Consider the following 25832-nt stretch of genomic DNA (forward strand, 5'->3'; position numbering starts at 1 on the left):
ATTCCCTATGCTGTGCCTTTTACTCTCATGGCCTCTTCATTCATTCTGTAACTGGAAGCCTGTGTCTCCTGCTCCCCTTCCCCCGACGCTGCTCCTCCCCCACCCACTCCCTCTGGCAACCGTCAGTTTCAGAACAGAGCCCATGGCCTGCAGTTCCTTGTGCCCACAACCACATTCTCCCAGGGATTCACATAGCTCTCTCCCTCTCCTCCTCCAGGTCTTTACTCAATGTCACTTCTAGTGACGCCTTCCCAACCATCCTCTGTCATTCTGCGGTCCCCTTACCCCGCTCCATTTCTATACTCTCACCTCCACCTGAAACTTCATATAACTCACTATGTGTCTTCCTTGCTCCCTGAGGGCAAGGGTGCTGAGTTGTTCTCACTGTTCCCACAAATACACTGAAGGCCTAAATAACTGTTGAATGAATGAATGAATGAATGAATGAATGGACAGTCAGTTGTGGTGTCAGGCAAAGGGAAATAGAAGGAAAAGCAAACTGGGAACCCGCAGAGCCAAGCCCAGGTCCCCGCTCCGCAACCTGTGACGAGTCCCTGTCCCCATGGGCTGGGCCCTCCTGTAGCTGCTGAGGGAATCGGCATGAACAAAGCAGACAAAAACCCATGCCTTATTGGTGCCTTCGCTCTAATGGCAAAAGACAGATGGTAGACTAGCTAAATAAATAAAATATATAGTACTTTAGGCGGCAATAAGCCCTGTGAGGGAAAATAAAGCAGGAAAGGGAAAGCAGAAGACTAGTGGAGGGAGCAGTGTGCAGTTTCTAACGGAGTCACGGAAGGCCTCACTGGAAAGGTGACATTTGACCAGAGACCTGAGGGTGGGACAGAGTGAGCCACCCGCAGATATCCACCCAGAGGAAGAGCACTCAGGGGGAACGCAGCGCTGCCTGGAGCATGTGAAGGATAGTAAGGAAGCCTGTGTGGCTGGAAGAAAGAGAGTGACGGGGAGAGAATTTGAAAATGAGGTCAGGTTGGCAATAGGCCTGGGGAGGAGTCAGGGCTTCGGTTTGGAGACCAGAGAAGGGGAGACTGGAGAACGGAGTGGAGGTCATACCTGGCCTTGAGAAAAGACCAAGGGAGACAGAAATTTGGATTTCAGGCCTCACCCACAGCCCTAAGAAGTGGGCATTCTCATCTGCAACAAAGAAATAGGACTCTGTTCCCTCTTAGTGACCTTTTCCTACCATCCTGGCCCTGGGAAGCTCTGTGCTCAGGGAAATTACACCCCTTGCTTCAAGTCAAATGTGTTTTCTCTGAGTGTAACCCTAATGAACAGTCCAGTCATTCAGCCAAGGCTTTCTAGTTTACAGAGTGCCTTATACACACCCTTTCATTTCATCTTTAGAACCCCCAATACAGAAGATATCACCCTCACTTTATAAAGGAGACAAATGTAGCTCCATGAAATTGGCTAAGATTACACACTTAGTGAGGAACAGAGTCGAACCAGATTTCAGGTTTTCTGACATCTTTCTGTCTCACCACCGCTGAGACTCACTTTCCATTTGAGTGATTCTCGAAGAGTGATCTGCAACGCGTTACGGGCTATAAGCAGATCTGAAAATGTATTCTCACCCTGGTTGTATAAGTGACACAGACAATCTTATAGACTCTCATTTTTACATATGACAGAGGCTAATTTCACAGTCATTTTTAAGTGTGAGTGTATCATTAAAGCTTGCTAAAGTTTTATATTTATGAATATGTTCTTAAAATGTACTAGGGGTGCCTGGGCGGCTCAGTCGGTTAAGCGTCCGACTTCGGCTCAGGTCATGATCTCACAGTTCTGTGAGTTCGAGCCTGTCATCGGGCTCTGTGCTGACAGCTTGCAGCCTGGAGCCTGCTTGGAATTCTCTGTCTCCCTCTATCTCTGCCCCTTCCTCACTCGCCCTCTGTCTCTGTCTCTCTCTTTCTCTCAAAAATAAACATTTTTAAAAAATGTTTTAATGTACTAAAGATTCTAATTCTATTTTATACTAAGAAGTGTGTTGCACAATGCTTGACAATGATGCAAAGTTCTTACTGGATATGAAATGGAAGTCCCCTAAAGTGAGGAATGAGTGGGGTACATGACTCACTAGATCTTTGCCCCACCTAAGTGTAGCCCAGAGGTTGAGAACCGCCAGCCTATGACCAACGTACTACCTTTCTTCTCTCCTAATCAAACTAAGAAACTCCTTTCCAATCTCTCTCATTCAGAGCACAAACTCATTCTCTCTCATTCAGAGCACAAATTCAGATTGTAACATGGCAAAGGCTCAGATTTCTATTTGACTCAGGAATCACCTCCTGCTTTGTCCTGAAGGATAGCCGCCAAGACAGAGGCGCAAAGAAGTTACTCTAGATGAGACAGAAAATACGGTCCAGTAGATATCACATGACTTGGCAACTGGTGCCAGGGTCACCATATAGAGAAAGCAAAGCTCTTTTTAGATTAGGTCTATCAGCTGTGCAGTATCCAATGTTCTTTGGCAAAGGAACCTATCTGGAGGTAGAACCACGTAAGTGACTTCTTTCTCCTTCTTGTGACCACTATGTGTAGCAATTATCTTTAAGTATTTTCTCAAGTCACCAGCTTTGGAAACCCTTGAAAAAAATCTAGCCAGCATGTAATTTAGCAAGGGATGGTTTGAGGAACGGGGACTGAGTTTCTGATAAATTCCAGAATGAGGTATGTGCTGCAGTGGTCCTCTTGATCCACTATCCTTGCTGCAGTGGTCCTCTTGATCCACTATCCTTCCTGGAGAGTATTCGTTGTCTTCCCTCTACCTGACTAACTTTAGAGAACCAGCTTCCCACCTGTGCACTCACCATTTACAGATCATAACCAGGTCATAACCAGAACTGTGCCAAATACACCTAGTAAATGAGAGGTGTGATGATGAGCAAGTCAGACCAAGAATTCAGACGAAGTTTCAATCCTTCTCTTTGACTGACAAGCTCTGTGACTTTCCTTCACCGAACTTTAGTTTCCCTCTAGCTAAGCAAAGTGATTTCGAAGGGGTCTTCCAGCTTTAGCACACTAGGATTCTAATTATCCTCTAGACCAATTCTTAGGGATGATTTAGTAGGAAAAGCAAGGAAGTCCAATGGTGTTGAGTGTCTTATGACCCAGTAGGAATTCTGTGATTTGATTGTTAAAAAGGGTACTAGAAAAGATCAAAACTGTCCCTATGCATCCATTAGTTAACATTTGTGTCACCACAGAGGTTTTGACAAGTGACTGCTGTGGCCCCTTCCAGTCCTATCACTCATTACTCTGGTTCAATGCATGGAAACTGGAGTCTAAAGAACCTGGGAGTAAGGCCCAGTCCTGACACTCACTATCTTAACCATTATTAGCTTCAGTGACTTCATCTGTAAGAAGGATCTAATAATGATATCACCTCATGGAGTTTGTTACTATAATGTTTGCTGAGGTAGTATAAACACAAGACATTTGTAAATAGCCAAGTTCTTATACAAGTCATGGTCATGTATGATTATCATGACCCTTCGGGTAGGCTCCACTTCTTTTGCATCAATGGCTCTTGCTCCAACCATCACATTCTTCCACCTCTGAGTCATAGTCCTTTATGATTGATCAGAGACTTATAGTTATGTTTCTGCTAACAATAGCCATTTGTCAATTCTCAGCCATCCCAAAATGATTCCTTTCTCCCTGTGAAATTTGATCCTGAAGCAAGATAGGCGGGTAAGTGATGGCAGGTTGAGGAGATAATAGTAGAAAACCTAGGGACTTCCCTAAATGCCAACACTCAGAGGACAACACATATAAACAAGCTGCCAAGATACAGTGCTTAGATCTCAGAAACCGTTGCAGAGTTTTATGCCTCCAGCTATTCTCGTTCTGCTCCACCCACCCCCCTTCCAAACAGACGGACTAAACAGAGGGCAAATAGGTGGTGGGGTTTTTGTAATGATGCCTGAGGTGGTGTCATGATGCACCACTTATCTTTGGAGCAGGGACTCGACTCGTCGTGGAACCAAGTAAGTCATGCATTTTAATTTACTTCAGCGCTTATAGTCCCTTGGACTTGTTGTAGCAGAGTCCTGAATGGATTGGAGCTTTGGGGGAGGTCAGGAGGCTCTAAATTGGAAATGCATTGTTTTGTTGTTGCAAAGAGTCAAGGTAAAATGTGAGGATGAATTCATTAGGTTTCTCTTAGGAAAATAGTCTGTGTATGCATGGAAACTCTGTTCTAAAGATTTGTAGCAATAAGCCTTCTACAAAGGCCTGAAGAAAGCCCTTAGTCGGGCTTTTGGTCCCCTCCTCAGTCAGGGAAAAGGCAAGCTCTAGGTGAGAGTCGCTCCACTGTTTATGAGGAAAAAGACTCCTAGCCAAAATGTAGGAAGAGGAAGGGTTAAAAAGAAGAAAAATATTATTGCAGACAGAGTTAGATCAAGACAGTCTTCTCTCCTTCAGATGACAAAAGCCAATCTTGCCTTTGTGTCTTTTTGCTGAGAACTTGCATTAAATCAGTGTGCCTGGCTCAGACTAAATGATCCCCCAGGCCCCATCCTTGTCTGGGTCTTCCAAGAGCAGAAATTGCATCCCTTTGGTTAGCCCTAGATCTGAAGACTCTGCACAGGGTTCAGGAGCCTACATCCAATGTAGAATCACAGCCACCAACTTCAGGACAACAGGGAAGTCATGGTGCTCTCCTAGAGATACTGTCCCCTGGTAAGGCATGCCAGTGCTCAGAAATCCAGGGGTGATATTCAGGTAGTTTGCGTAGCTGCCAACAGTCACTGGGACTGGTCCAGAGAACAGTAGTCTTTCAGAAGCTTTCCAAAATGCCAAGTCCAATGGGGCAGGCATTGCCCCCTTACGTAGTTAAATTTTGTTTCGGAGGAAATAAAGAAGTGGGGAAATGTACGTGAATGTGGCAAGGTTGACATCCTGAAAGCAGCTGGTACTGTCAACATGACGTCTGCCTCTCAGAAGGAAACATTAACTTACAGGGGTTCTTGGTTGCCTGTTGCTTCCAGGCCAAAAGTGGGATTTGGCGTGTTATCTTATCTTTGAGAAGGGAGAGACTAGAAAGAAGGAGGGAAACAATCATGTTGTAGCTGATTGCATTCTGATCGATGTTGGGCAAATTGCATCTGAGCGAAAAGTATTGTATTTCATTTTCCCTTTAAATCATTTCCACTTGAAATTCAGAATTATCTGCAGTGTTACAATCAAATCTCTGAGGCTGTGGCTTTGGGAATCTTAGGGAAAAAGGAAAGACATGAAACTGATGCTTAGCCCCTCTGCCGGGACTCTGACCTGTGCTCTCTGGTGATACTCTATTTACTTCTTCAGTTTTCTCTTCCTGCAGTGATGGAGTGTAATATGATTATGTGAAGCTCAGTTAGGGAAAGTGAGAATTTCAAGTCAAGCCCTCAATCCTTAAAGTTTTGACAGCAAATAATGGCCCTATACAACCATCGTTCCCTTTGGCTCTAGCCCTAGACTCTAGACTTCTGGTGATGAGACCGAGTAATCCATAAGGCCTTCAAATTCTATTTCACATGATTATTATATCCTCCTGAAGCTTGTATCTGGATCCAGATACGGGAGGAATTAAAAAACAAAAACAAGCGGTCCAAAGCAAGCAGCGGCTTCTCTGATCCACATCCATGGACACACAGCACCCTGGGCTCTCCATCCACTACCAACTTCTTGTTCAAGCCTCAGATCCTTAGAAAGCCTTTCCTTGGGCTCGGGGAATTAGGAGACAGATTCCTTATTATTGTGAAGCTCAGTCTGAGTGATGGGGAAGAAATTAGGTTTCTAATCAAAAAGCAGTATCTGTGACCCAAGAGAAGGGAACCAGAATGTGAGAACCAGACCTGTGTCTAAACCCTCTTCAGCCAAACATTCACTCTAAGAAATGTCACTATTCCGTGCCCCATCCCTATTCCCAAGCTATCGTGTTCTTCTTGGAAAGGCCTCCAATAAACTGGGAGTTAAATTGTCCATCTTGAAGGCAGCTACCAGTCACCTGTCGCCTTCTTCTCTTCCTCTATGTCAGCACTGTCCCCTATCTCCGTGCTTCCTGGCTGGGATTTCATGCACACATCCTTATCCAGCAGATACACTATTATTAGCTTCAAAGGGAACTGAGCCTCTGTGCACTCAGCCCCTTGATCTCATCGAGGGCAGCTTTGTAGTTCTCTGAGCTGTGGGGTCTCTAGGCTGGGACCCAGGCTGGGGAGGCAGGGCACAGATGTTCTAGGCCAGGCCCCAGGGCCAGCCCCAGGCTGGTTACTTGTGAGGCAGTGCTGCGATGTGCTCCTGGGATACCCGACAGATGTTTTTTGGAGCCGGCACCAAACTCCTCGTGGAACCACGTGAGTTGATTTTTTCCACTGTATTTCTAGGGATAAATTGAGTCCTGGCACTGGGGCTGCCATCCAGTTTGCATTACTTGGGAAAGTATAACTAGGAGATGGAGTAGCCCAGATGTGGGGGGTGGCCAGATAAAGACACTGGGCTGAGTCCCTGAAGCAGCTCTGTAACTAGTTTTGTTTTTTAAAAAAACATACATTCAAACTGCATCCCCCACTTATTTCTGAAATCTTCAAAGCAGCCCAGAAAACACCAGGAAAACTAGAAAAATCGTACTAATTGCTGGGGCACATGGTGGGGGAGGGGATGTGCAGGGACACTCTGGCCCCAAATCTCCAGAAGGTTGTTTCCATTCTTACCCATCTCTTTGGCTACCCTGACTAGTGTACGTGCCTCATTGCAACCGTAAACAAATGCCCTGTAGCTTGGAAGATTTAAGACAGAGACAGTTAACCAGGTCAGAGTAATCAGGTAGAGCAAATGTGTATTTCAATGTTAAAGTTAAATCCCATGATGTCAGAGAGCCTTGAATTTGTGAGTGACATTTGTTACAGTACAATCCTTAGGGAACTGATAGGACTCAGTGGGAATCTAAAACATAGATGATTTCTATGTATACAAGTTAAGAAAGGCTGTTCAGGAAAGGTATATACTTCTTCTGGTATTGTTTACCAGCACATAACCTTAGCATTGGACTGTTACTCATAGAAAGAGAAAGTCTGAAATAAAATAGCAATTGTCCAAACAAATAGCACTTTGAAACCCATAGTGAAATGTAATTACATTTGTGGGCCAAGAAGAAAGACCAGCAATTCTCAAAAAAATGAACAATTAGATCTTTAAATTTTGGACTACAGTAGGGCAAATTTTATCTAACTTGGATTTTGGTTTAAACTGAAAACAAAATCGACTAGTTTACATATGGCAACCATATAAAATGCATTGTTTTGGTTTTTTTTTAAAGGTTCAATTCAGCCAGATAACCTTTTCTTTGGTTATCATGATACCAAAGAATGGATTAGATAAAACACTTCATTTTCAAACAATTGTTTTCAATAGATAGGTATTCACTGAGAAAAGGGTCTGAGAAAAATGTTTTACCAAATGAATGCATTATGCTTTATCTGAAATAGTAACAGATTAAGAGCTCAATATCATAAGTGTATGACCTTCTTCAGACATTTGTCTTGTCAGCTATGTTCCATTGTTCAAATTATTCAAACCAAATCTCTCTAGCCCCAAGTGATCATTGACAACTGCCTTTGAATTTAGATTTTAAAATCCCAGGCAAGCCTTAATTATCCAAGTAAATCAGGCTAGGATTGGGTCATACTCTGAAGTAACCAAGGAAATAGGATTGTTTTGTTTTGTTGTTTTGTTTTGTTTTTTTAATTACTGGTTTCCTTTCTCTGTATCTCATAACTCCCTTGAAAATCAACCAGAGTACATGTCACCAAAGTCAGTATAGTGAACGAGAAATGTTGCAATTCTGAAGACAGGTGAATGAACATGTGGTTTTTCAAGCCGTTGCTGCCGAGTTATCAGTGTCTGTTATCAGTGGCTTCAGCTATGCCGGAAAGCAAAACGATGAAGGTTTCCTCACATGGGTTGAAATTAGGTTCCAGGAGAGCCCCCTGGAAAAATCCCCAATCCTCTTGTCTAGAACTGAAGCCAAAATTTATGGAACCAGATTCTTAGGAATGAGTTTCCTGCCCTTAGTGACTGAAACAGAATCCAGTCTTCCAGCTGAGCTTCCAGGCAGAGAAAAAAGTGGTAACAAATTTTTTCAAAAAAATATTTGGAGGCTAGTTAAGGGGGGGGGGGGGGGGCAGTCTCTGAACAGCTGATTCCCTAGGAAAGCCCTGATTGGCCATTGTCCATTTACAAAATGATGATCAGAAAGAACTTCTAGACTAGCAAACGTACCCTCTCAAGCAGATATAACCAATTTATTTGTTTATAGCTCCACTACCATGAGCTTCAACAGCTAACGCCCAAATCCAAATTAGGACAGAGTATTAGAAAAATGATTGCATTTACTCACCCATTACCAAGACTTTTCATTTAGCATTACCTTATATCTTGATTATAGATCATAGTAAATAAAAGTACACTGGAATTCAACATTTTTAATTTGATATCACCTAGTTTCAAATAGAAGAGCTACATTCACACAAGTAATTACTACAGAAAATTGACAGTTAAGCTTCTGTTTGGAAATATATCTAGGTCACCATTCACAGATTGGTTGTCTCTCCTGATTTCAGGCATCTTCACAGCACCCTCCTTTTTTAACAGTTATTTGAAGATATCCTAAGGATCCAAGTCTTCATGGACAAAATTTATCATAATTCACAAACTTTAATAAGGCATGATGGGAAAGAATTAATACTGCCTCCCTCAAAGCTTTAAAACTTTCAGTGTCAAGTAAAGAAAAAAATGAATATACAGAGTAGCAGATAGATGGTAGGTCAAGGTGAGGCATGAATGCAGAGGAGGCCAGGAGGAGATCCAATGATTAGCACCAACACTCCATAGCTTCACTTAGAATAAAATAAGAACTGGGTTTAAACTGGTTTTATATCTAGGGGCACCTGGGTGGCTCAGTTGGTTGAGCATTTGACTTTGGCCCAGGTCGGAATCTCATGGTTCATGAGTTTGAGTCCCACATCGGGATCTGTGCTGACAGCTCAGAGCCTGGATCCTGCTTCGGATTCTGTGTCTCCCTCTCTCTCTCTGCCCCTCCCCCCCACTCACACTCTGTCTCTCTCTCAAAAATGAATAAATGTTAAAAAAATTAATATCTATAAGGACTTCCTGGGAATAATAGCTGTTATCTCTGATAAAAGACTCAGAAACTATAGGATAGTCCCTTACAACAAAATAAGTATTTACCTAAAGGCAGAGAGATGTACCACTTAACTTCAGTGGTTATCCCTTCCAGTCCGAAAAATGAGAAAGACACCCTAAAGTGACTCCAATACTGCCATCCTCAGGGTATTTGAACCAGTCATGTAGTCCTTCTCAGATCCTGATTCTTTAACTGAGCACCAACCCTGTTCTCATTCTAAGGGCTTATGCGTTTAAAATAAACCAACGATGCAGACAGATATTCAACCTGACTGCAATCATCCAGAGGACTGATTAACAAAATATAGATAATTGAATCTCAGATGATCCAGAAACTTGTTTGTAGTTGTTATTTTCCATCTCCACTTCCAGCCATGTCTCTTAGCAGCTCCTAACTAAAAGTCAGACTGACTGCCTTTCATTTCCACTTCCCTTAGCCACCTCTTTCATTGGGTGTTAACAAGCCCAGGTCACTAAAAGATGCAGGAAAGTCTGTATTGCAGTGTTTGGCCCCAAAGGAATTGAAGTAAACCCCACCGTTTAACTCCCACACTTGCGGATAATCATCTTTCAAGATAAATTGATTATATTTGCAGAAAGCCAGCCTCCTGCCAAACCATCAGTTTTCATCATGCGAAATGGGACGACGGTTGCTTGTCTGGTGAAGGATTTCTATCCTAAGGATATAAACATAAAACTTGAATCAACCAAGAAACTAGAAGAATTTGACCCTGCTATTGTCGTCTCCCCCAGTGGGAAGTACAGTGCTGTCAAGCTTGGTCGGTATGAAGATCCAAATTCGGTGACCTGTTCAGTTGAACACAACAGTGAAGTCGTGAGCTCCACTAACTTTGAACCAAGGACAAATTCTTCAGGTAGGTCACATCTAGTTTCAAGGGGTTGGAATTGTAGGGAAGGAAAATTGAGGGAAAGGGAAGCTGAAGATGTAAACTCTTGACAGATCATTCTCAATGTGGCATCATGCTAGAAACAAGACTCAGCCCAACTATGGCCCGTCATTGACTTTGAACTTAACTCTGCATCCCTGAGCTGGAATCTAAGATAAAGTCCATCTTATTTCATCTCCTATCTCCTCTTCACCAGCCACTGTCTCCTTGATACTAATGACTGTCCTACTACTAGACTCTGGGTTAAAAATTCGTGCACAGACTATGGGGCACCTGGGTGGCTCAGTGGGTTAAGCGTCTGACTCTTGACTTCAGCTCAGGTCATGATTTCACATTTTGTGGGATCGAACCCCATGAGGGGCTCTGCCTTTACAGGGCTGATCCTGTGTGGAATTCTCTCTCTCCCTCCCTCTCTCTGCCTCTCCCCTGCTCTCTTGCACTCTATCTAAATAAATTTTTAAAACTTAAAAAAAAATCTTTAAAAAAAATTTGTGCACAGCCTAATCCAATGTGAATGCCAAAACAAAGGGCAGCCCAGCTTATCACGGGATTGAGAACCCTCATTCATCCTACAAATTGGAAACATACCTGAATGTGGGCCTCATCGTATAACGAAAAAATTCCAGAATGGGAACAATGTTGGCTGTGTGAATAGCTGTTTGACCTTAAGCCACTCATACACCTGAGCCTCAGTTTACTCACTTAAAGTCTCCTCCACTTTTCAAACCTCAAACCCTTTGAGCCTCTTGGTTGCCAGTAAATCCCTGACCACTGCTGTTTGTTCCAGGTACCGTAAAACCAAAACCAACGGAAAATGAAAACATAAAGCTAACTCCAAAGAGCATCAGTGAGCCCAAAGGTTAGTTGAAATCAAGGGTCAACTTCAGAACTGAGTGTTAAAGCAAACTCTGTAATTGTCAGACAGGGCCAAAAGTCAGCAGATTTCAAAAGAAAACAAAAACCATACCTGAGCCCAGCTGGTTCCCTCTGAGCCTCTCGGCGAAGCTTGCCTGGCTACAAGCATGGGTTTCCAAAGCTTGCCTGGCTGGGAGTAAGCAGCAGCCTTGGGTCTCTCAGGGCCATCTGCCACCAAGCTAGGCTTGCAGCCCAGGCAGAATGATGGTGATTCGGGGCAGGCTGGTGTCCGTGTGTTGTGCGCCTAATTTCTGGAAGGGAATTTAGTTTCTTGCTAAAGCCGCTATCTTTACTCTTGTTCAGCCACAGTTCATCACAGTTCACAGTTCACAGCCGGGAATGTAAACATGCTGTCCCTCACAGTGCTGGGGCTCCGGATGGTGTTTGCCAAGAGTCTTGCCATCAATTTTCTCTTGACTGCCAAGTTATTTTTCTTTTAAGGTAAGAATTAGCTTCTTCTTATGCCTACCTCAAGCCAAACTATGCTGCACATGGAGAAAAGGAGTTTAGGAATGTAAGGGGCCAAGAAGGCTTGGAAAGGGAAGAACACAGAGACATAATAGGATTTTTTTTTTTTAATTTATCTTGAGAGAGAGAGAGCGCGTGAACAAATGTACACGGGTGGGGGAGGGGCAGGGAGAAGGAGAGACAGAATCCCAAGCAGGCTCTGAGATATCAGTGCAGAGCCTGATGCAGGGCTCGAACCCACAAACCGTGAAATCGTGTCCTGAGCCGAGGTCAAGAGTCAGACGCTTAACCGACTGACCCACCCAGGTGCCCTGAGACATAGTATGATTTAATAAAGGTGGGCCACCTCAGATACTCAGCATAATACCCCATCTCCTGTTGTCCTCCTATTTCAAGCCAGACTCAAAATGTGTTATGTAGTATAATGTAATACTGGCCGATAATCCCCACCTCCAACCCAGGAGCTAAAACCTTGGAGCTATGTAATGAGAAATAGTTTTCTTTATTTGCTATTTTGTTTTTCTGGCCAAGGGGTCATGGTTATTTGCAAGGCCATCAGTAAAGCTTCACCCAAAGAATTTCCGGAAACTGCCTTGCCTAGACAAAGGAGATGCCAGCTCCCATCTCTTTATCACAGGACTCCCAGTGTATAGACCAACCCATCTTTGGGATGAACCTACATGCCCATTAGTAGTAACCAGCACACTGCTAGCTATTCAAGATGCCTACAAAGTTGCAGTTGAGACATTAATTATCTGCCTGCTACTTGCATTCCTTCTTCATGTAATCTTAGACATGAAGTTTAAACCAGGGCCTAGGTTTGCCCACGAAGCCCTTTTTCCAGTACCCCCAATTCTCCCCAGTCCCAACTCCTGATCTAGGGACAACTTTAGATTTCAAGTGTGGGACTGATCCAACCCAGCCTGAGGACATGTCCAATCATTTCCAAATGGGTGACTGGTTTCCAGGAGTCCCAAGGACAAGAGCAGTGTGGCTATATAAAATGAGCACTACACTAGGAGACAGAAGACGTGGGTTTTCACCCTGTCCTTGTCACTAACGCTCTGCTACCCTAGCCTAGTTGTCCACCTCTTTAGGCCTGAGGTTTTTCACCCATTAAACAAAGGAGTTAAGAAAGACTAAGGAGAGCAAATGAGTTGCATGGCTTATGCCAATATTGATAAGCTAATACTGAGTAGCTGAATTATGGTCAGGTGCAGAAAGAACCATACCATGATAGATTAGTGATGTCTGCAATGATGCAGCCACAGCAAGTACTGGCCATCCCCAGACTATGTGAGTACTACGATTCCTCCCAGCACTGACTGTCTGTGATCTATGACACTCTGATCCTTGTCCTTCACTTGCAGGCTGACTGGCTTCAGAAGGCTGCCTTATGAAACTCCCACATTATGTCTTCACAAAAGCCTACAGAGGAGCTGTCTCCTAGACTTCTGGCTTCTCGGTGATTCAAGTTGACCGATCCCAGTCTTGCTTAAGTGGCTGCTACCCAAACCATCAAAGCAACAAACCCAGCTCATTTTCCAGCTTTGTGGAAAGACACAAGTCCTAGGGAGTAGGGCGTTATGGTCCTAACTGCTCTATCTGCTGCTTTATAAAGGGATATAGGACTCATTTTTTTTTATTATTATTTCTACAACAGATACACTTTGAAAATAGTGTTTTGTTCCCTTAACTTTCTTTGCCTTCAAAAGTAGAAAGTGGGAGCCAACAGATTCCCAGCTCCATACTCCCCGAGGAAAACAGACCCTGGGGGTTGGAGAGAAGATGCCCTTCACCTAACAGGAATGGCTCTGTTCAGCCCAGCACTAGGTTTGCCTCAAGCTGGCATTCTCATCCACAAAAGCACTTTCTGCTTTCCTTAGTACTTTACAAACAAAATTACATTTGACTTCTCATGCAGCCAATGGGGTTTCTAAAGCCTCATCTAAATACTCTCCAAGCTATTAGCAAAGATCAGGGTAAAATACAGAGAAAATTACTTTTATCAATTGACTTCACAAACATGAATTGACTCCTTCTAAGTTCCAGGCACCGAGCTGAGGGTGTAAAGATGAACGAGAGGTGGGCCTGCTTTCAAGCGACTTACTGTGCAAGCACTTTTGGAGGGAGGGAGAGGAATGAGACTCCTAGATTTGGGCTGTAAAAAGAGTATCTTTACTGGGTTTTGCCTGCCAATATATGCACAGGGAATTTGATTTCAGTGGATGCTGACTCTTGCCTGCCCCTTGTTGTTGATGGTTTTCTGCCATTCTCAGTGTTGTCTCTGTTGCATTTATTAAAGTGCATCGAGTGTGCCTTGCCTCTGGCTTTACTCATAACAGACCACCGCGGGAGGGGGAGAGTGGGTGCTGTGAACTCACTGTTAGGCAGACAAAAGCCAAACTGAACTTGTAGGTCACACCGCAGCTTCCTGAGCCCCAAGCCTGCAGGCTCCTGCCTCGGGGACCCTGCCCTGGGTTTCCGGCTGTTGCTGCTGCTGCTACAGCAAAACAGCAGCAATGACCCCTCTGTGGCCGATGGGCTCTGCTACCCCCACGTCAGCAAGGCCACAGCATTTTCCCAGGTGCACCCACTCAGGTAGCAGAGCCCTTGCAACCCACTATTGTGGTTTCCTGGGCACCTAGGGTGCTACCTAGGGTGTCAAGCGGGGGCTTATGGGGTCACAAGTGAAAGAGCAACCCTCACCAACTCCCCCTGATATTGCCATCTGCAGACTCCCATGTTGTCTTCACAGCCCAAAGCAAAGAAAGGAGGCAGTAGCCCTCTGAGTCAATGGGTTTAGAACAATCTACATGGATAAGGAGGTCCATCCAGGGAAGAACCATTAGAAGATTCCACACAACTGCACCTCGTGTGTGTAAAGAATGCCTATTTCCAAAACATTCACATCTGTTACCTTAGGTAACATTAGCATGTTTCTATAAGTGGCAAAGAACAAAAAGATCACATCCTCATTTTTCAGATGGAAAAAGTACCCCTTCCAAAAAGGTAATGTACCTTCTTCAAAGTCATTCAGTGAGGCAGGACGTGGCTGTGAGCAGAACCATGTTACCAAGAGCACCAGCCCAAAGTTCCTTCTAGAACATACAGCATCCCCAAAACAAGGACAAGGTGGTGATTTGACTTCAGCTAGACTGGACTTCAGGATTGTCCGATAGTTAGCATATAAATGAGCCACCCTCTGATCTACTTTGGTGGTCAAAAAAAAAAAAAAAAAATCCTAGCTTATCACAGGATCTTGAATTTCCCCTACCAAAAGGAGCCTCCAGAAAAAACATTAATGGCAAGAGCCAGGTGGGGATTGTGGCTGTTTTCAAGGCGGGGGGGGGGGGGGGCATCATATTGTGGATTATAGTTCTCTGGAGCTTGTGCATACAGCACTTCATTTAAGTCCAAAACAGCCCTAAGGGAGTCCTCCAGAAGATTGCTACACACACTCAGTCGTGGGCAGCACAGAGACCCAGGAGGCGGAGACATTTGCCCAAAGCCTTTGGCTCCCTCACCCGTGTTCTGTACATTCCTCTCTCTAGTGACTGCTCTTCACCCACCTGTTTTGAAGCCCAGATAAACTGCTGCCAGAGCACCTACTGATGAAGCTGCCAGGGAGAGCCCTAAAAGCGCAGCAGCACATGTGAGCTCTATTATTACCCAGCTCTCTGACCTTGGGAATGAAGGTCCCTCCCTTCTCTGCACTCTAGTGTTTTCCCTATAAAATCATAGCCTGGGCTTCTACTCTCTTCAAGGTTATATCTCATAATGAATAGTTGTTTTAAGGCAAAGAATTCAACGGAAAAAAAAAAAAAAAAAAAGGAAAGAGGGACCAGTTCCCAGGGCTCAGGGTATATTTATTTTGACATCACACAGTTGGATTCTCCTGGAGATGATCATCTTCCTTGGAGACACCAAAGAGCTCCAAACGCAGGGACTTGATGCCGGGGTTCTAGGGATCACCAACAGCTTTTTCGGAGTATCTCAATGCTCCTCCGTGGAAGAAAAATGTTCTCCAAATAAAGTAAGTGAAATGGCAGTGTCAAAGAGCATTCAAGAAAAATAAGGTGGCTGTGCAAGAAGAAGCAGGGAAAAGGTGAACTGGGGGGAAATTTTGAGGTAAGTAACTTTGTGTCTACTTTGAATCTTAAAAGGAAAACAGACCAATTCACAATAATGGATAAATGATGGAGACTAAAATAAAAACACTCCCGAATGGTACCTTGGCCATTCTGGTATCTTCACAGTCCTCAGAGTACATACGCAACAGGCCCCCGTATCAGGCGTGAGTGACCTGGGCACTGGGGACACGAAGATGAGAATTCCCCAGACATACCTCTCCCACTCTCCCACCACAACGGCCCACTGAGTCAGAAGGTAGGGAGGTGCTCTGCTCCATCTGAAGCCAGGGTGCTCTCCTGGATGTGAGCTGCCCTTGTATTATTCAGCAGACATGTCAGGGCACCTCCAAAGGCCAGGCTGGAACACAAAATAGCTGAGAAGAAGGATCCCAGGGAGCTACACCAGGCTGTTCTGGGGGTTTATGTTCAGACCTCCTGGGCACCTGCGACACTGTGGGGATAGATGGCGCAGTAGTATGTGGCACTGTCTTCAGGCTCCACCGAGATCACCAAGTGGAAGGTTTTCTGGGACTGACTGTGCCACACCCAAAAACGACCCTGAGTAAAATCTGCATCTTTGGATCGAGTGTTATCCCTGTAGAGGATAAACTGAAAGGAACGATCTGGCCTTATTCGGTACCAGTATAAATCCGGGTTTGAGTATGTTGTGTGGTAAGTGCAGAACAGTGTCACCTTACTGCCGCTTGCCACTGTCTGGTACGGGGGGCTCTGGGTCACATGGTCACACAGTACACCTCGGTCTGTGAAGAGATAAAAATAGACAACGGTCAAGTTCCGCACCCCATAGGCACTGGGTCCCACACAGGCCCTCCCAGAGGGAACTCAACGGGCAGAGGCAGGAGAAGGACACAGAGATGAAAGTCAAATGTGGAGAATGACTGGAAAACTAGGCGCAGAGAGAAACAGGCCATGCGTTTAAAGTCAGAGAAAGGATGGGGCGCCTGGGTGGCGCAGTCGGTTAAGCGTCCGACTTCAGCCAGGTCACGATCTCGCGGCCCGTGAGTTCGAGGCCCGCGTCAGGCTCTGGGCTGATGGCTCGGAGCCTGAAGCCTGTTTCCGATTCTGTGTCTCCCTCTCTCTCTGCCCCTCCCCCGTTCATGCTCTGTCTCTCTCTGTCCCAAAAACAAATAAAAACGTTGAAAAAAAATTTAAAAAAAATAAAGTCAGAGAAAGGAAAACGGGGTGGTAGGACAAAGGGAATGTACACGAGTGAGTGTACCCACAGAAAAGCAAAAGGCTAACGCCCAGAAGGAGAGTCATCTTCCTATCAGGGCTGGAGAATAAAATGGGGTTCCTGAGGTCTTTAAGACCATCTCGGGGCCTCTGACGGGAGGAAGTGGGAGGGAATTGGAGCAGGCAGGCAGCCCTGACAGTCATGTGGCTGAGTGAGCTGTAACTCTAGGAGGCAAATGCTTCCAGCCAAGAAATTATTGTTGTTATTGTTATTTTGGTCCTCAATCCATCTTGAACTAATCCTTTTGTAAAACGCAATGAAGATGAATTACTTTAAAAAAAAATAAATAAAGAGAGAGAGAAATAGAAACTGCAAGCCCAACGACCCAATTGCTGTACAAGAGGCTTACCCTCCATTCCCGGATCCTTGGACCACACACAGACCGGTGTCCAGCCCAAGGTCAGCTGCACTCATACTCAATAAATGGCATAAAGGAATGAGTACCTTCGACTCGTCTCTTACTCCTCCATGTAAAGAGGGAGGGAAGAGGGTTGAACAAGATGGATTCTAAAATCTCTCCTAGCCTTGAATTCTAGAAATCTTCTATTTCTAATGCTCGGGGCATACCTTGCCCTTGAGAGTGCTTGCTACATATCATAGAGTGTGACTTTCTATCTCTCAGTAGGCCCTTTGCAGCACACGCTTGGCTCCAGCTGGAAAATTCTCCCCCGCAGCAGAGCTTTCCATGGGGGATACTGCTGTGAGTGGGTTACAAGCTTGCTGGGCTAGTGTTCGGTGTGGCCACTGGAGCCATGGTGGCTGGAGCCCCTGGGACGGGCCCTTCCAGTCACATGCAAGACAAATACCATTTTGTGTGTAAGCCAGGAGCATGGCAACAGCAGGGTGTATGGCCCTGAGAAAGACGAGACTGAGTACCTCACTCCCCCAAACCTAGGAGTGTCTGTAGGAGTTCCTTTTTTCCCTTCCCTACGTTGAACTCATCGGTGAGTGCTGTTCATTCTGCCATGAAATAAATGTCCACCCTGTCCATCTCCACCACCAGCAGCTCCTGCAAACACTACCATCTCTTGTCAGAACCACTGCAGTAACCTCCTAACTGTCCTCTTACTTCTGTTCTTGTTCCTGGACAATCCTTTCCCCAGATCTTTATGTAATATAAATCAGATTATGGCAGCTGGACCTCCTTTCCTGGGCCTGTAATACCCTGCAAATGGTCTGGCAGCTGCCTCCTCTCCCACCTCAGCCCCTGTCCCACCTCAGCCCCCTCACACACACACACACACACACACACACACACACACACCATAATGCCAGTTCCATGAAGGCAAAGACCTTGTTTATCTGTTCATGGATATACCCCCAGTGCCTAGGGTTGTGGCTGCTACATAATTGACAATCCATAAATATTTGTGGAATAAAGGAATGCAACTTTCTTCACTCAAAAACTCACCAGTGTCATTGCTAAGTTTGCTGGATTTGGCAAGTAAAAATACAGGACACCCAGTTAAGTTCAGACTTCAAAAGAACAGCAAAAAATTTTTAGTAATATTTAGAGTGCATTTACACTAAAAAAAAAAGTATACATTGTTTATCTGAAATTCAAATTTCACTGGGAATCCTGTGTTTTATCGTAGGCGACTGTAGGCATGGAGAATACCAAAAGTGAACACCAGGCCGTCCAAAGTCCGCCCATGAGCATCCCCAGGCCCCTGGACCTGGAAGAGGATGGTTCAGTGATCAGGCTACGGGGGCCTGCACTGCCGCCTGCTGGCGGGGGTCCCCTTCACAGGAACACAGCCCTCTACTGGCAAAAGATTGTCTCAGAGCTTCCAGATTTTCAACATCCAGGAGCTCTGCCAGTCCCCACCCAGCTTCTGGTGTCTGTCCCTGCTCTAAAGGTGTCAGCAGCCTTGATATTTATAAGAGAGCTGAGTGTTCCCTTCCTAATTTAGGCAGTAGCAATTTTTTTTTCAGTTTTTTTATTTATTGAGAGAGACAGAGAGAGAACGAGTAGGGGAGGGGCGGGGGGGGGGGGGCGTGGAGAGAGTCCCAAGCAATCTTTGTGCTCCATGCTGAGCCGGATACAGGGTTCAATCTCACAACACCTGAGCCAAAATCAAGAGTCGGACGCTTAACCAATTGAGCCACCCAGGCGTCCCTAGGGAGTAATTTTGAAATGAAACTGCTCCTTCTCTTCTGACTGCACACCCTCAGTTACATGTGACCACACCAAGAACAAAGAAGGCTTCAGACACCCTCACACAGAGGGAGACACCCTCCCCCTTCACACAGAAAGTTCAGACACTGAGAACTCCTCAGGGTGACACAATCATGACTCTCCCCACCAGGGTGTCCTTCCAACATTCCTTGAAAGGCATCCCTTCAGGAAGGGCACTTCTCAGAACAGCAGTGCAGTGTCATGACAAAGAATGAGGTTCTGCCACAGGAACAGAGTAGCATGGTGGTCACCAGGGGCTGGGGTGGCAGAAAAGGAAAGATGTTGGCCGAAGGGTACAAACAACCAGTTAGAAGACTAACAAGTTCTGAGAATTTAATGTTCAGCATAGTGATTATAGTTGATAATATTGTATCATATACTCCAAAGTTGCTAAGGAAGTAGATCCTAAATATTCTTACCACAAAAAAGAAAGAAAGAAAGAAAGAAAGAAAGAAAGAAAGAAAGAAAGAGGGAGGGAGGGAGGGAGGGAGGGAGGGAGGGAGGGAGGAAGGAAGGAAGGAAGGAAGGAAGAAAGAAAGAAAGAAAGAAAGAAAGAAAGAAAGAAAGAAAGAATTGGTAATTATGTCAACTGATACAGGTATCAGCTAACGCTATGGTGGTAACCATTTTGCAATATATAAGCACATCAAATCAAAAGTGGCACACCTGCAACTTACACAATGTTATGTCATTTATATCTCAACAAAGCTGGAAAAAAAATTAGTGTTTATTTACCCTTGAGAGAGAGGGAGAGTATGAGCAGGAGAGGGGCAGAGAGAGAGTGTGTGTGAAAGAGAGAATCCAAGCAGGCTCCACGCTGACAGCAGAGAGCCCGATGTGGGGCTTAAACTCACAAACCATGAGATTATGACCTGAGCCAAAGTCAGACACTTAGCTGACTGAGCCACCTGGGAGCCCCAAAATTTTTTCATTTTTAATGAGAAAAAGAAAAATGGGGCTCTGGAGCCAGATGCCTAGGTTCATATCAGCTCTAGCATTTATTTGCTGTATGACCTTAAGCATGACCTGACTATTCCAAGCCTCAATTCCTCCATCTGTAAAACAGAGATAACAATAATAACTTTTTCACAGCTCCACTGGAAAATTAAATGAAATAACATACGCAAGACACAAGCAAATGATCTGGGAATATTAGTGTTTGCTGTTGCTCTTAGAATTTTTACTAAATAGACTAATGAATATAGTCCTGAGAGTTTTATTCCCATCACAGATATTTAGAGAAAAGATGTAAAAATATAAAGTTGTGGAACACCTGGGTAGGTCAGTCGGTTAAGTACCCAACACTTGGTTTTGGCTCAGGTCATGATCTCACAGTTTCATGAGTTCAATCCCCAGGTCAGGCTCTGCACTGGTAGCACAGAGCCTGCTTGGGATTCTCTGTCTCCTCTCTCTCTCTGCCCCTCTCCCACTCACACTCTCTCTGATTCTCTCAAAATATTTAAATAAACTTTAAAAAAATAAAAATATAAAGTTGCGAAATCTGGCAAAAGACATGTACCAATTAATGCCCCCCCAAAAAGTCAAAAAGTGACCCACATATGTAATTTTCTGTCAATTTTGCAAGCATGTCATAGAGCACTGCACTCTCCTGACACCTGAGCCAGCTGTGCTCTTCCCAAATCCCTAAGAGCAGTGGAAGCATGAGAAATGGGCCTCCTTACCCTGCTCATATGGTTTCCAAAAATTGCACTAGGCTTATTCATGAGAGACCACAGTGTGCAACTGGGTACAATCAAGTGACTCTCAAAGTTTCAGGATACAAGAGACTCTCAAGATCTAATGAGCTATTACAGACTTATCGCCCTTGAATTTCTCTTTTGCATCCCCCTTAAACCTTATTGATACCTGCAGAGTAACTCCCCAAGGCACTGAGTACCCTGGACTGCCTTTCATTAGCCTGAAACCACCACTCAAGAGGGGCCCTCAGACCTGGTGGGATCGCTGGCGGGATTTGGTAAACAAGGCCATTCTTGTCCCACAGCTTGGCTCTTGGTCACTGTTATCACTCAGAAAAGACCGTTCTCCCAGTTTCCTCTGAGGTGGGCAGCTTTGTTTTTGACCTTGCAGCGCCCTCTGCTGTTCTAATTAGCCCATCTCCATAAACAGGTCATATGGGATGTTGACAGAAAACAGGTCAGGGGAGGAAAATATTCTTTGTTCATAACTTAAGTCAAAGTTGCCGCTTCTGTTCCCACTCCCCTTTCAACCCTGACACCTGCATCTGCTTCTCTGTTGGCCTATTCTCCCCAGTCACTCAAAGAGGACTATCTTTAAGGATGTAAGTTAGCACCCTAAAAGGGTAGGTGGACATTTTCCTGTCAACAAAAAGCCTAATGCAGCTGTGGAGGACATGGGGAAATTTCCTTGGGTGGATATGGACAAATGTACCTCTTTTTGTGAAAGAATAGAAACGTGATAAAAAGGAAAAGCTTAGAAGCATCTGAATGTGTGGTAATGTGAGTTGAATGGACTAAAAAGGGGTTTTTCCATCACTCTCTTCCTGTGCTACATTCCATTCCAAGACCCCCAGGTCTGATGGATAAGAAGCATGCCAAGCAGAGCCTGAGGTCCTACAGATGTCTTTCACCCCCAGGCAGGGGGAGCTCCCCCTCAGGACTTCTTTTTGGGGAAGGATCTTGCTGAAGGCCCTTTGGGCAAGAACAGGTATGAAGAACCCCATCATCATTTGTTGCCTGAAGCCAGGTGTGAAGAAGAAGTGAAACTCTATGGTGTTGCTATCGCCATGTCTGGAGCAGCCTGTGGAAAGAACAGTCTCGGTCTAACCAGGTCAGTGTCACCTTTTGTGATGGGCTGTGTGGGACCTGACTCTTGACAACCAGAATTCTCAAGCCTTCTATAGGGTCTTCTCTCCAATTATTCCCTAGGGTGAGGAGGACAAATTCTATCTCATTGGCCATTGGTGGTGGCTCTCTGGAGCACACTGTTAAGCAGGATGGTGAGGCCACATGCAGACTCAGAGTGAAAGAGTGATGTGTCTATTAGCAATATCTGCCATGGGAACAGGAGCAGGGGGTAACGCCACACGGTTCTGTATTTGCCACCCTGCTCTAGATGTCATTTCTGTAATGAGTCCTGCAGAGAAAGAATAATCAGAGCCAACTTTCTGTTGGATTAGCCTTTTGGTAAAGGGCAAGTTTTTAAATCTCTGTCTTTTCTTTGGCTTCCCTGGGATCTCCTGGACCATTTCTCCCACTACTAGTTGCTGTTGCCTGCAGCCTAAGAAATAAAATTTAAAAAATTAATGAATTAAGATGTTCTCTATCTCTTTGGAAATCATAAACTATGTGCCAAAATAAAACACCTTCTTGTTTAACAGGGATAACCATACCTGGGCTGGTCATAGAGCCATGAGGGACAGAGATTACCTAGGGAAGATCCTAATTCTCCCGAATCACAGGAAGGGAGGAGCAGAGGCAGGACTGGGACTCAGGAGTCCTGAGTTTCAGCCTAGATTTGCCTCTACCTACTTACATGACCTTGAGCAAATTTACCTCTCTGGGCTTCAGCTTCCTCATCTTTAAAATGAGGGCAGTTGGCCCAGGCGGTTGCTAAGTTCCCATCCGGGTCTCACATTCTAGGATGCTAATGTATGAAGCTACAAAGCTGACCTAGGAGAGCTATTATTCATTTCCCTGTGGAGGTTGTTTGAGCCACTTGCTGCCCAGCAAGGGGAAAAAGCAAAGCATGCTTCTTCACTGGGGGGGGGTAGCATAATTTCTGAATTCAATATGTGTGACTCATCAGAGCCTGGAGGTTCAGACCCAGTTGCCAACTTGGAATCCAGTTATTATTGCATCTGGGAGAGAGAAAGTGCTGAAAACAGCCTTTGGAAGAAACATCAATTTGGCAAAAAAAAAAAAAAAAAAAAAAAAAAAAGGAAGAAGAAGAAGGCAGCTCTGCATTGTGTGATAGCATTTTGGTATCTTATTTATCATCTTCATCCCTGAAATCTCCTCTGCCCCCTCCTGTCTCTGCTCTGAAAGAAGGAAGGAGGGCAGACCTTCCCTGGGGAAGATGGGGCACCTGGGGAGGGGGGAGACAGATGGGTGTCTCAGGCTAGCGGGGAAACAGAACAAAGTTGACGCCACATGCCTTTCAACTATGCTGACGCTTTTGGTTTTTGTAAAGGTGCTCACTCCTGTGGGAACAGGGTTAATAGGAAACTGACATTTAGAACCAAGACTAAAAGAATCGTGAAACTCAGCAAGTAATACCTGGCAGAATTAATTTTTTCTCTCATCTGGAAATTGTCAGAGAGATGGTCAAGTGTTCCTCGAGGGATAGGAACAAAAGATGAATGTTGAATACAATTCAATTTAACAAACATTTATTAAGTGCCTACACTTTTTCCTGGAGATCATCTGGGCCAGTTTCTGAGACGATGTGATCAATGCCCTAATGGAGGAAGGGGTTTTATCAATGGATCAGAGACTGGGTGAACAACAACAACAGATTTACCTTTGAGACCCAGACATGGTTAAATGTCTGAGTAAGTAGCTGAGCTTCAGAAGAAAAAAAAAAAAAATGTTCACAACAGCATGGAAATCTAAAACACGAGGTAATCAAAAATGTTATTTAATGATCGGTTTTAGCATGTATTTCATTATTTTGTAAGGCAGGTTCACTTTCCCAGTTTAAGTTATCTTGAGCTGATCGATAAAGTCTATGAGAGGAAAGCTTTTCAAGAATTATACATTTCTGAAATCAGGGTCCCAGAAATCAACATCGGAGAAGTGGTACTTTTTTGTCTTTCCAACAATGAAAAAAGGGATCCCTTGTATTCTTGAGGCCCACAGGGATCTCCTTCCCTGCTGTAGGCCAGAACCAGCCGGGAACCACCAGGCAGTTATGGTTCTTATAGATCTGGATGACAGGGCAGGCAGCAAGGAACAGCCTCCTGGGTGTTCAGGATGGGGGTGGGGGTGTCCCAGCTGCCTGTGAAACCAGGGAAGAGCTTTGGGCCATCCTAACATGCTCAGCCCTGCTGTCCTCACAGCCTGAGTCCTGGGCTGCATTAGTAGCACAGGACAGTCCTCAGCGACCTCACTAGTGATGCTGGCCCCGTATCGTGCCCCTAATTACACTGGAGACGGGTCTGAGAACTGGAAGTGGCATCCCAGCACTAGGAGGAACTTCTGTTAAGGGCCTAGGCACTGTGTGAAGACACTAAGAAACCCCACTTTGGGAAGGGGTTTCAGTTCATTGTCTGCTGGGGTAAGTACCTCCATTTCAGACCCAGTATTAGCATCAAACCCCCTCGGTCCCCAACACCGGGTAATCAGGGAGCTGAAACTCTCGGCCAGATGATGAATTCCCTTATCCTGTGGGAAAAGGCTGTAAAGATCAAACCACCTTTCCTGTGGGTAAGCAGGAGCCTGTAGTTTATGTAAAGGCATCAGCTCCTGTGGGAAGGAAGGATACAGGAAATTTACATTTGGAACCGGTACTCAAGTGATCATGAAATTGAGTAAGTACTAGCTTTAAACCAAAGGTGTCGGTTTATTTGGTTTGGTTTCTGAATTATCTGGAAGCTCCGAAGAAAGAACACTTCTCCCCTGAGGATTCGGTTCCAAACTTCTGCCTTCAAACTTCTGAAAAGATTAAATGTTAAGGCAGATGGTAGGCTTGGAAAACTCTATTTCCCTATGTAATAAGTAGATACCTTATTTATTTTGTTTAGCAAATGGAGAGGAAGACTGGACACTCTTGGGGTGTGGGTGGGGGATTGCACAGCATTTTTAGGTAAATCCAGAGAATGAAATCAAAAACTATTAGCTCGGAAAGTCCTTAAAGACCACCTAACTCACTTCTTTAATGTTGCAAATGAGGACAGTGAAACTCAGAGAGGTTGTAAACTTGCTCAAGGTCACACAGCTGAGCCTGGTCCAGGGCAAAGCCAAGACAGCTCAAAGCTCTGACCAGGCCAGACCCAGCAGAGAAAAAAACATGATCTTTGGCCATAGCAGCTCCGTTTGCACCCCAAACATTCTTTATCCAAGACTTAATGAACATAAAACAGAACTCCAAGTTTCCAAAGGGAGATAAAATCATTGCATGGCTGTTGGAGTGAAGTAGGAACAATAGCTGAACTTGACATTTGGAGAAAGGCTCAGCCATCTGCAGACTAGGGCAGGGATAGAAAAAGTCAAAATGAAAATGCTGGTCTTGTCTTCAGACAATGACTATGACCATCAAACACTACCTAAAAATACTGCAGAGCTAATTTCTTTCCCAGTGGGAGTTTACATTCTACGATAGATTGCACCCAGCAACACAATTGCTTTGGGCCATAGAATATGTATACAGAGTTGGTTTTCTAAACCTTCTGGTGTCTTAAAGTGGCAATTGTATCTCTGCTTATATCCCTAAGCCCAGAAGCCCTGGGTTACCAGAAAGAAAGACACCATCACCCAACCCTGCCTTGGAGGCATGGAAGTTGAAGAAGTTAATTAGATGTTAGTTCTGGGCAAACTCTGCAAAGCTGGAGTCATCAAGTTGATGCCACAGGTTTTCGCAAAGCCCCTCTGCACAGTGTTCAGCAAACCAGTGGTTCTAAGATGACATTTGAGAAAGGAGCCCAGCTCACAGTGAATCTTGGTGAGTGGAGGAGAGCATTGAATCCTCTTCTTGATTGAATGTGTTTTGAGATCTTTTTGACTCCAACTAATGAGGATGTGACTTATTGGCCCTTTTTTGCTCATATTCAAGTCCTGCCTGGCTAG

The 25832-nt window shown here is 44.8% G+C and overlaps 1 protein-coding gene and 2 gene segments (V, D, J or C); 2 read left to right on the plus strand and 1 right to left on the minus strand.

The window, feature by feature from the left end:
• Positions 1-13819, plus strand: part of LOC102901181 — a 75108-nt gene extending 61289 nt beyond the window's left edge. The window contains 5 exon segments of the C gene segment in view: positions 6303-6362; positions 9807-10085; positions 10906-10977; positions 11337-11474; positions 12872-13819. Coding sequence covers positions 6303-6362; positions 9807-10085; positions 10906-10977; positions 11337-11473 — 548 coding nt within the window.
• The window catches only part of LOC101082918, a 425870-nt gene that overhangs the window by 325309 nt on the left and 74729 nt on the right, over positions 1-25832 (plus strand).
• The window catches only part of DAD1 (defender against cell death 1), a 118188-nt gene continuing 107705 nt past the window's right edge, over positions 15350-25832 (minus strand). Inside the window, exons 1-2 of one of the 2 annotated variants that reach the window (XM_045059665.1) lie at positions 16879-17247; positions 15350-16395 (exon numbers count right to left, since the gene is read on the minus strand). In XM_045059665.1, coding sequence (XP_044915600.1) covers positions 16061-16395; positions 16879-17032 — 489 coding nt within the window. In that variant the 5' untranslated portion in view covers positions 17033-17247 and the 3' untranslated portion in view covers positions 15350-16060. Of the gene's footprint in view, positions 16396-16878; positions 17248-25832 lie in introns of those variants that run through there. The other variant, XM_045059666.1, reaches the window with a different exon arrangement.

Source organism: Felis catus, chromosome B3, assembly GCF_018350175.1.
Source record: "Felis catus isolate Fca126 chromosome B3, F.catus_Fca126_mat1.0, whole genome shotgun sequence".
Classification (NCBI taxonomy): domain Eukaryota; kingdom Metazoa; phylum Chordata; class Mammalia; order Carnivora; family Felidae; genus Felis; species Felis catus.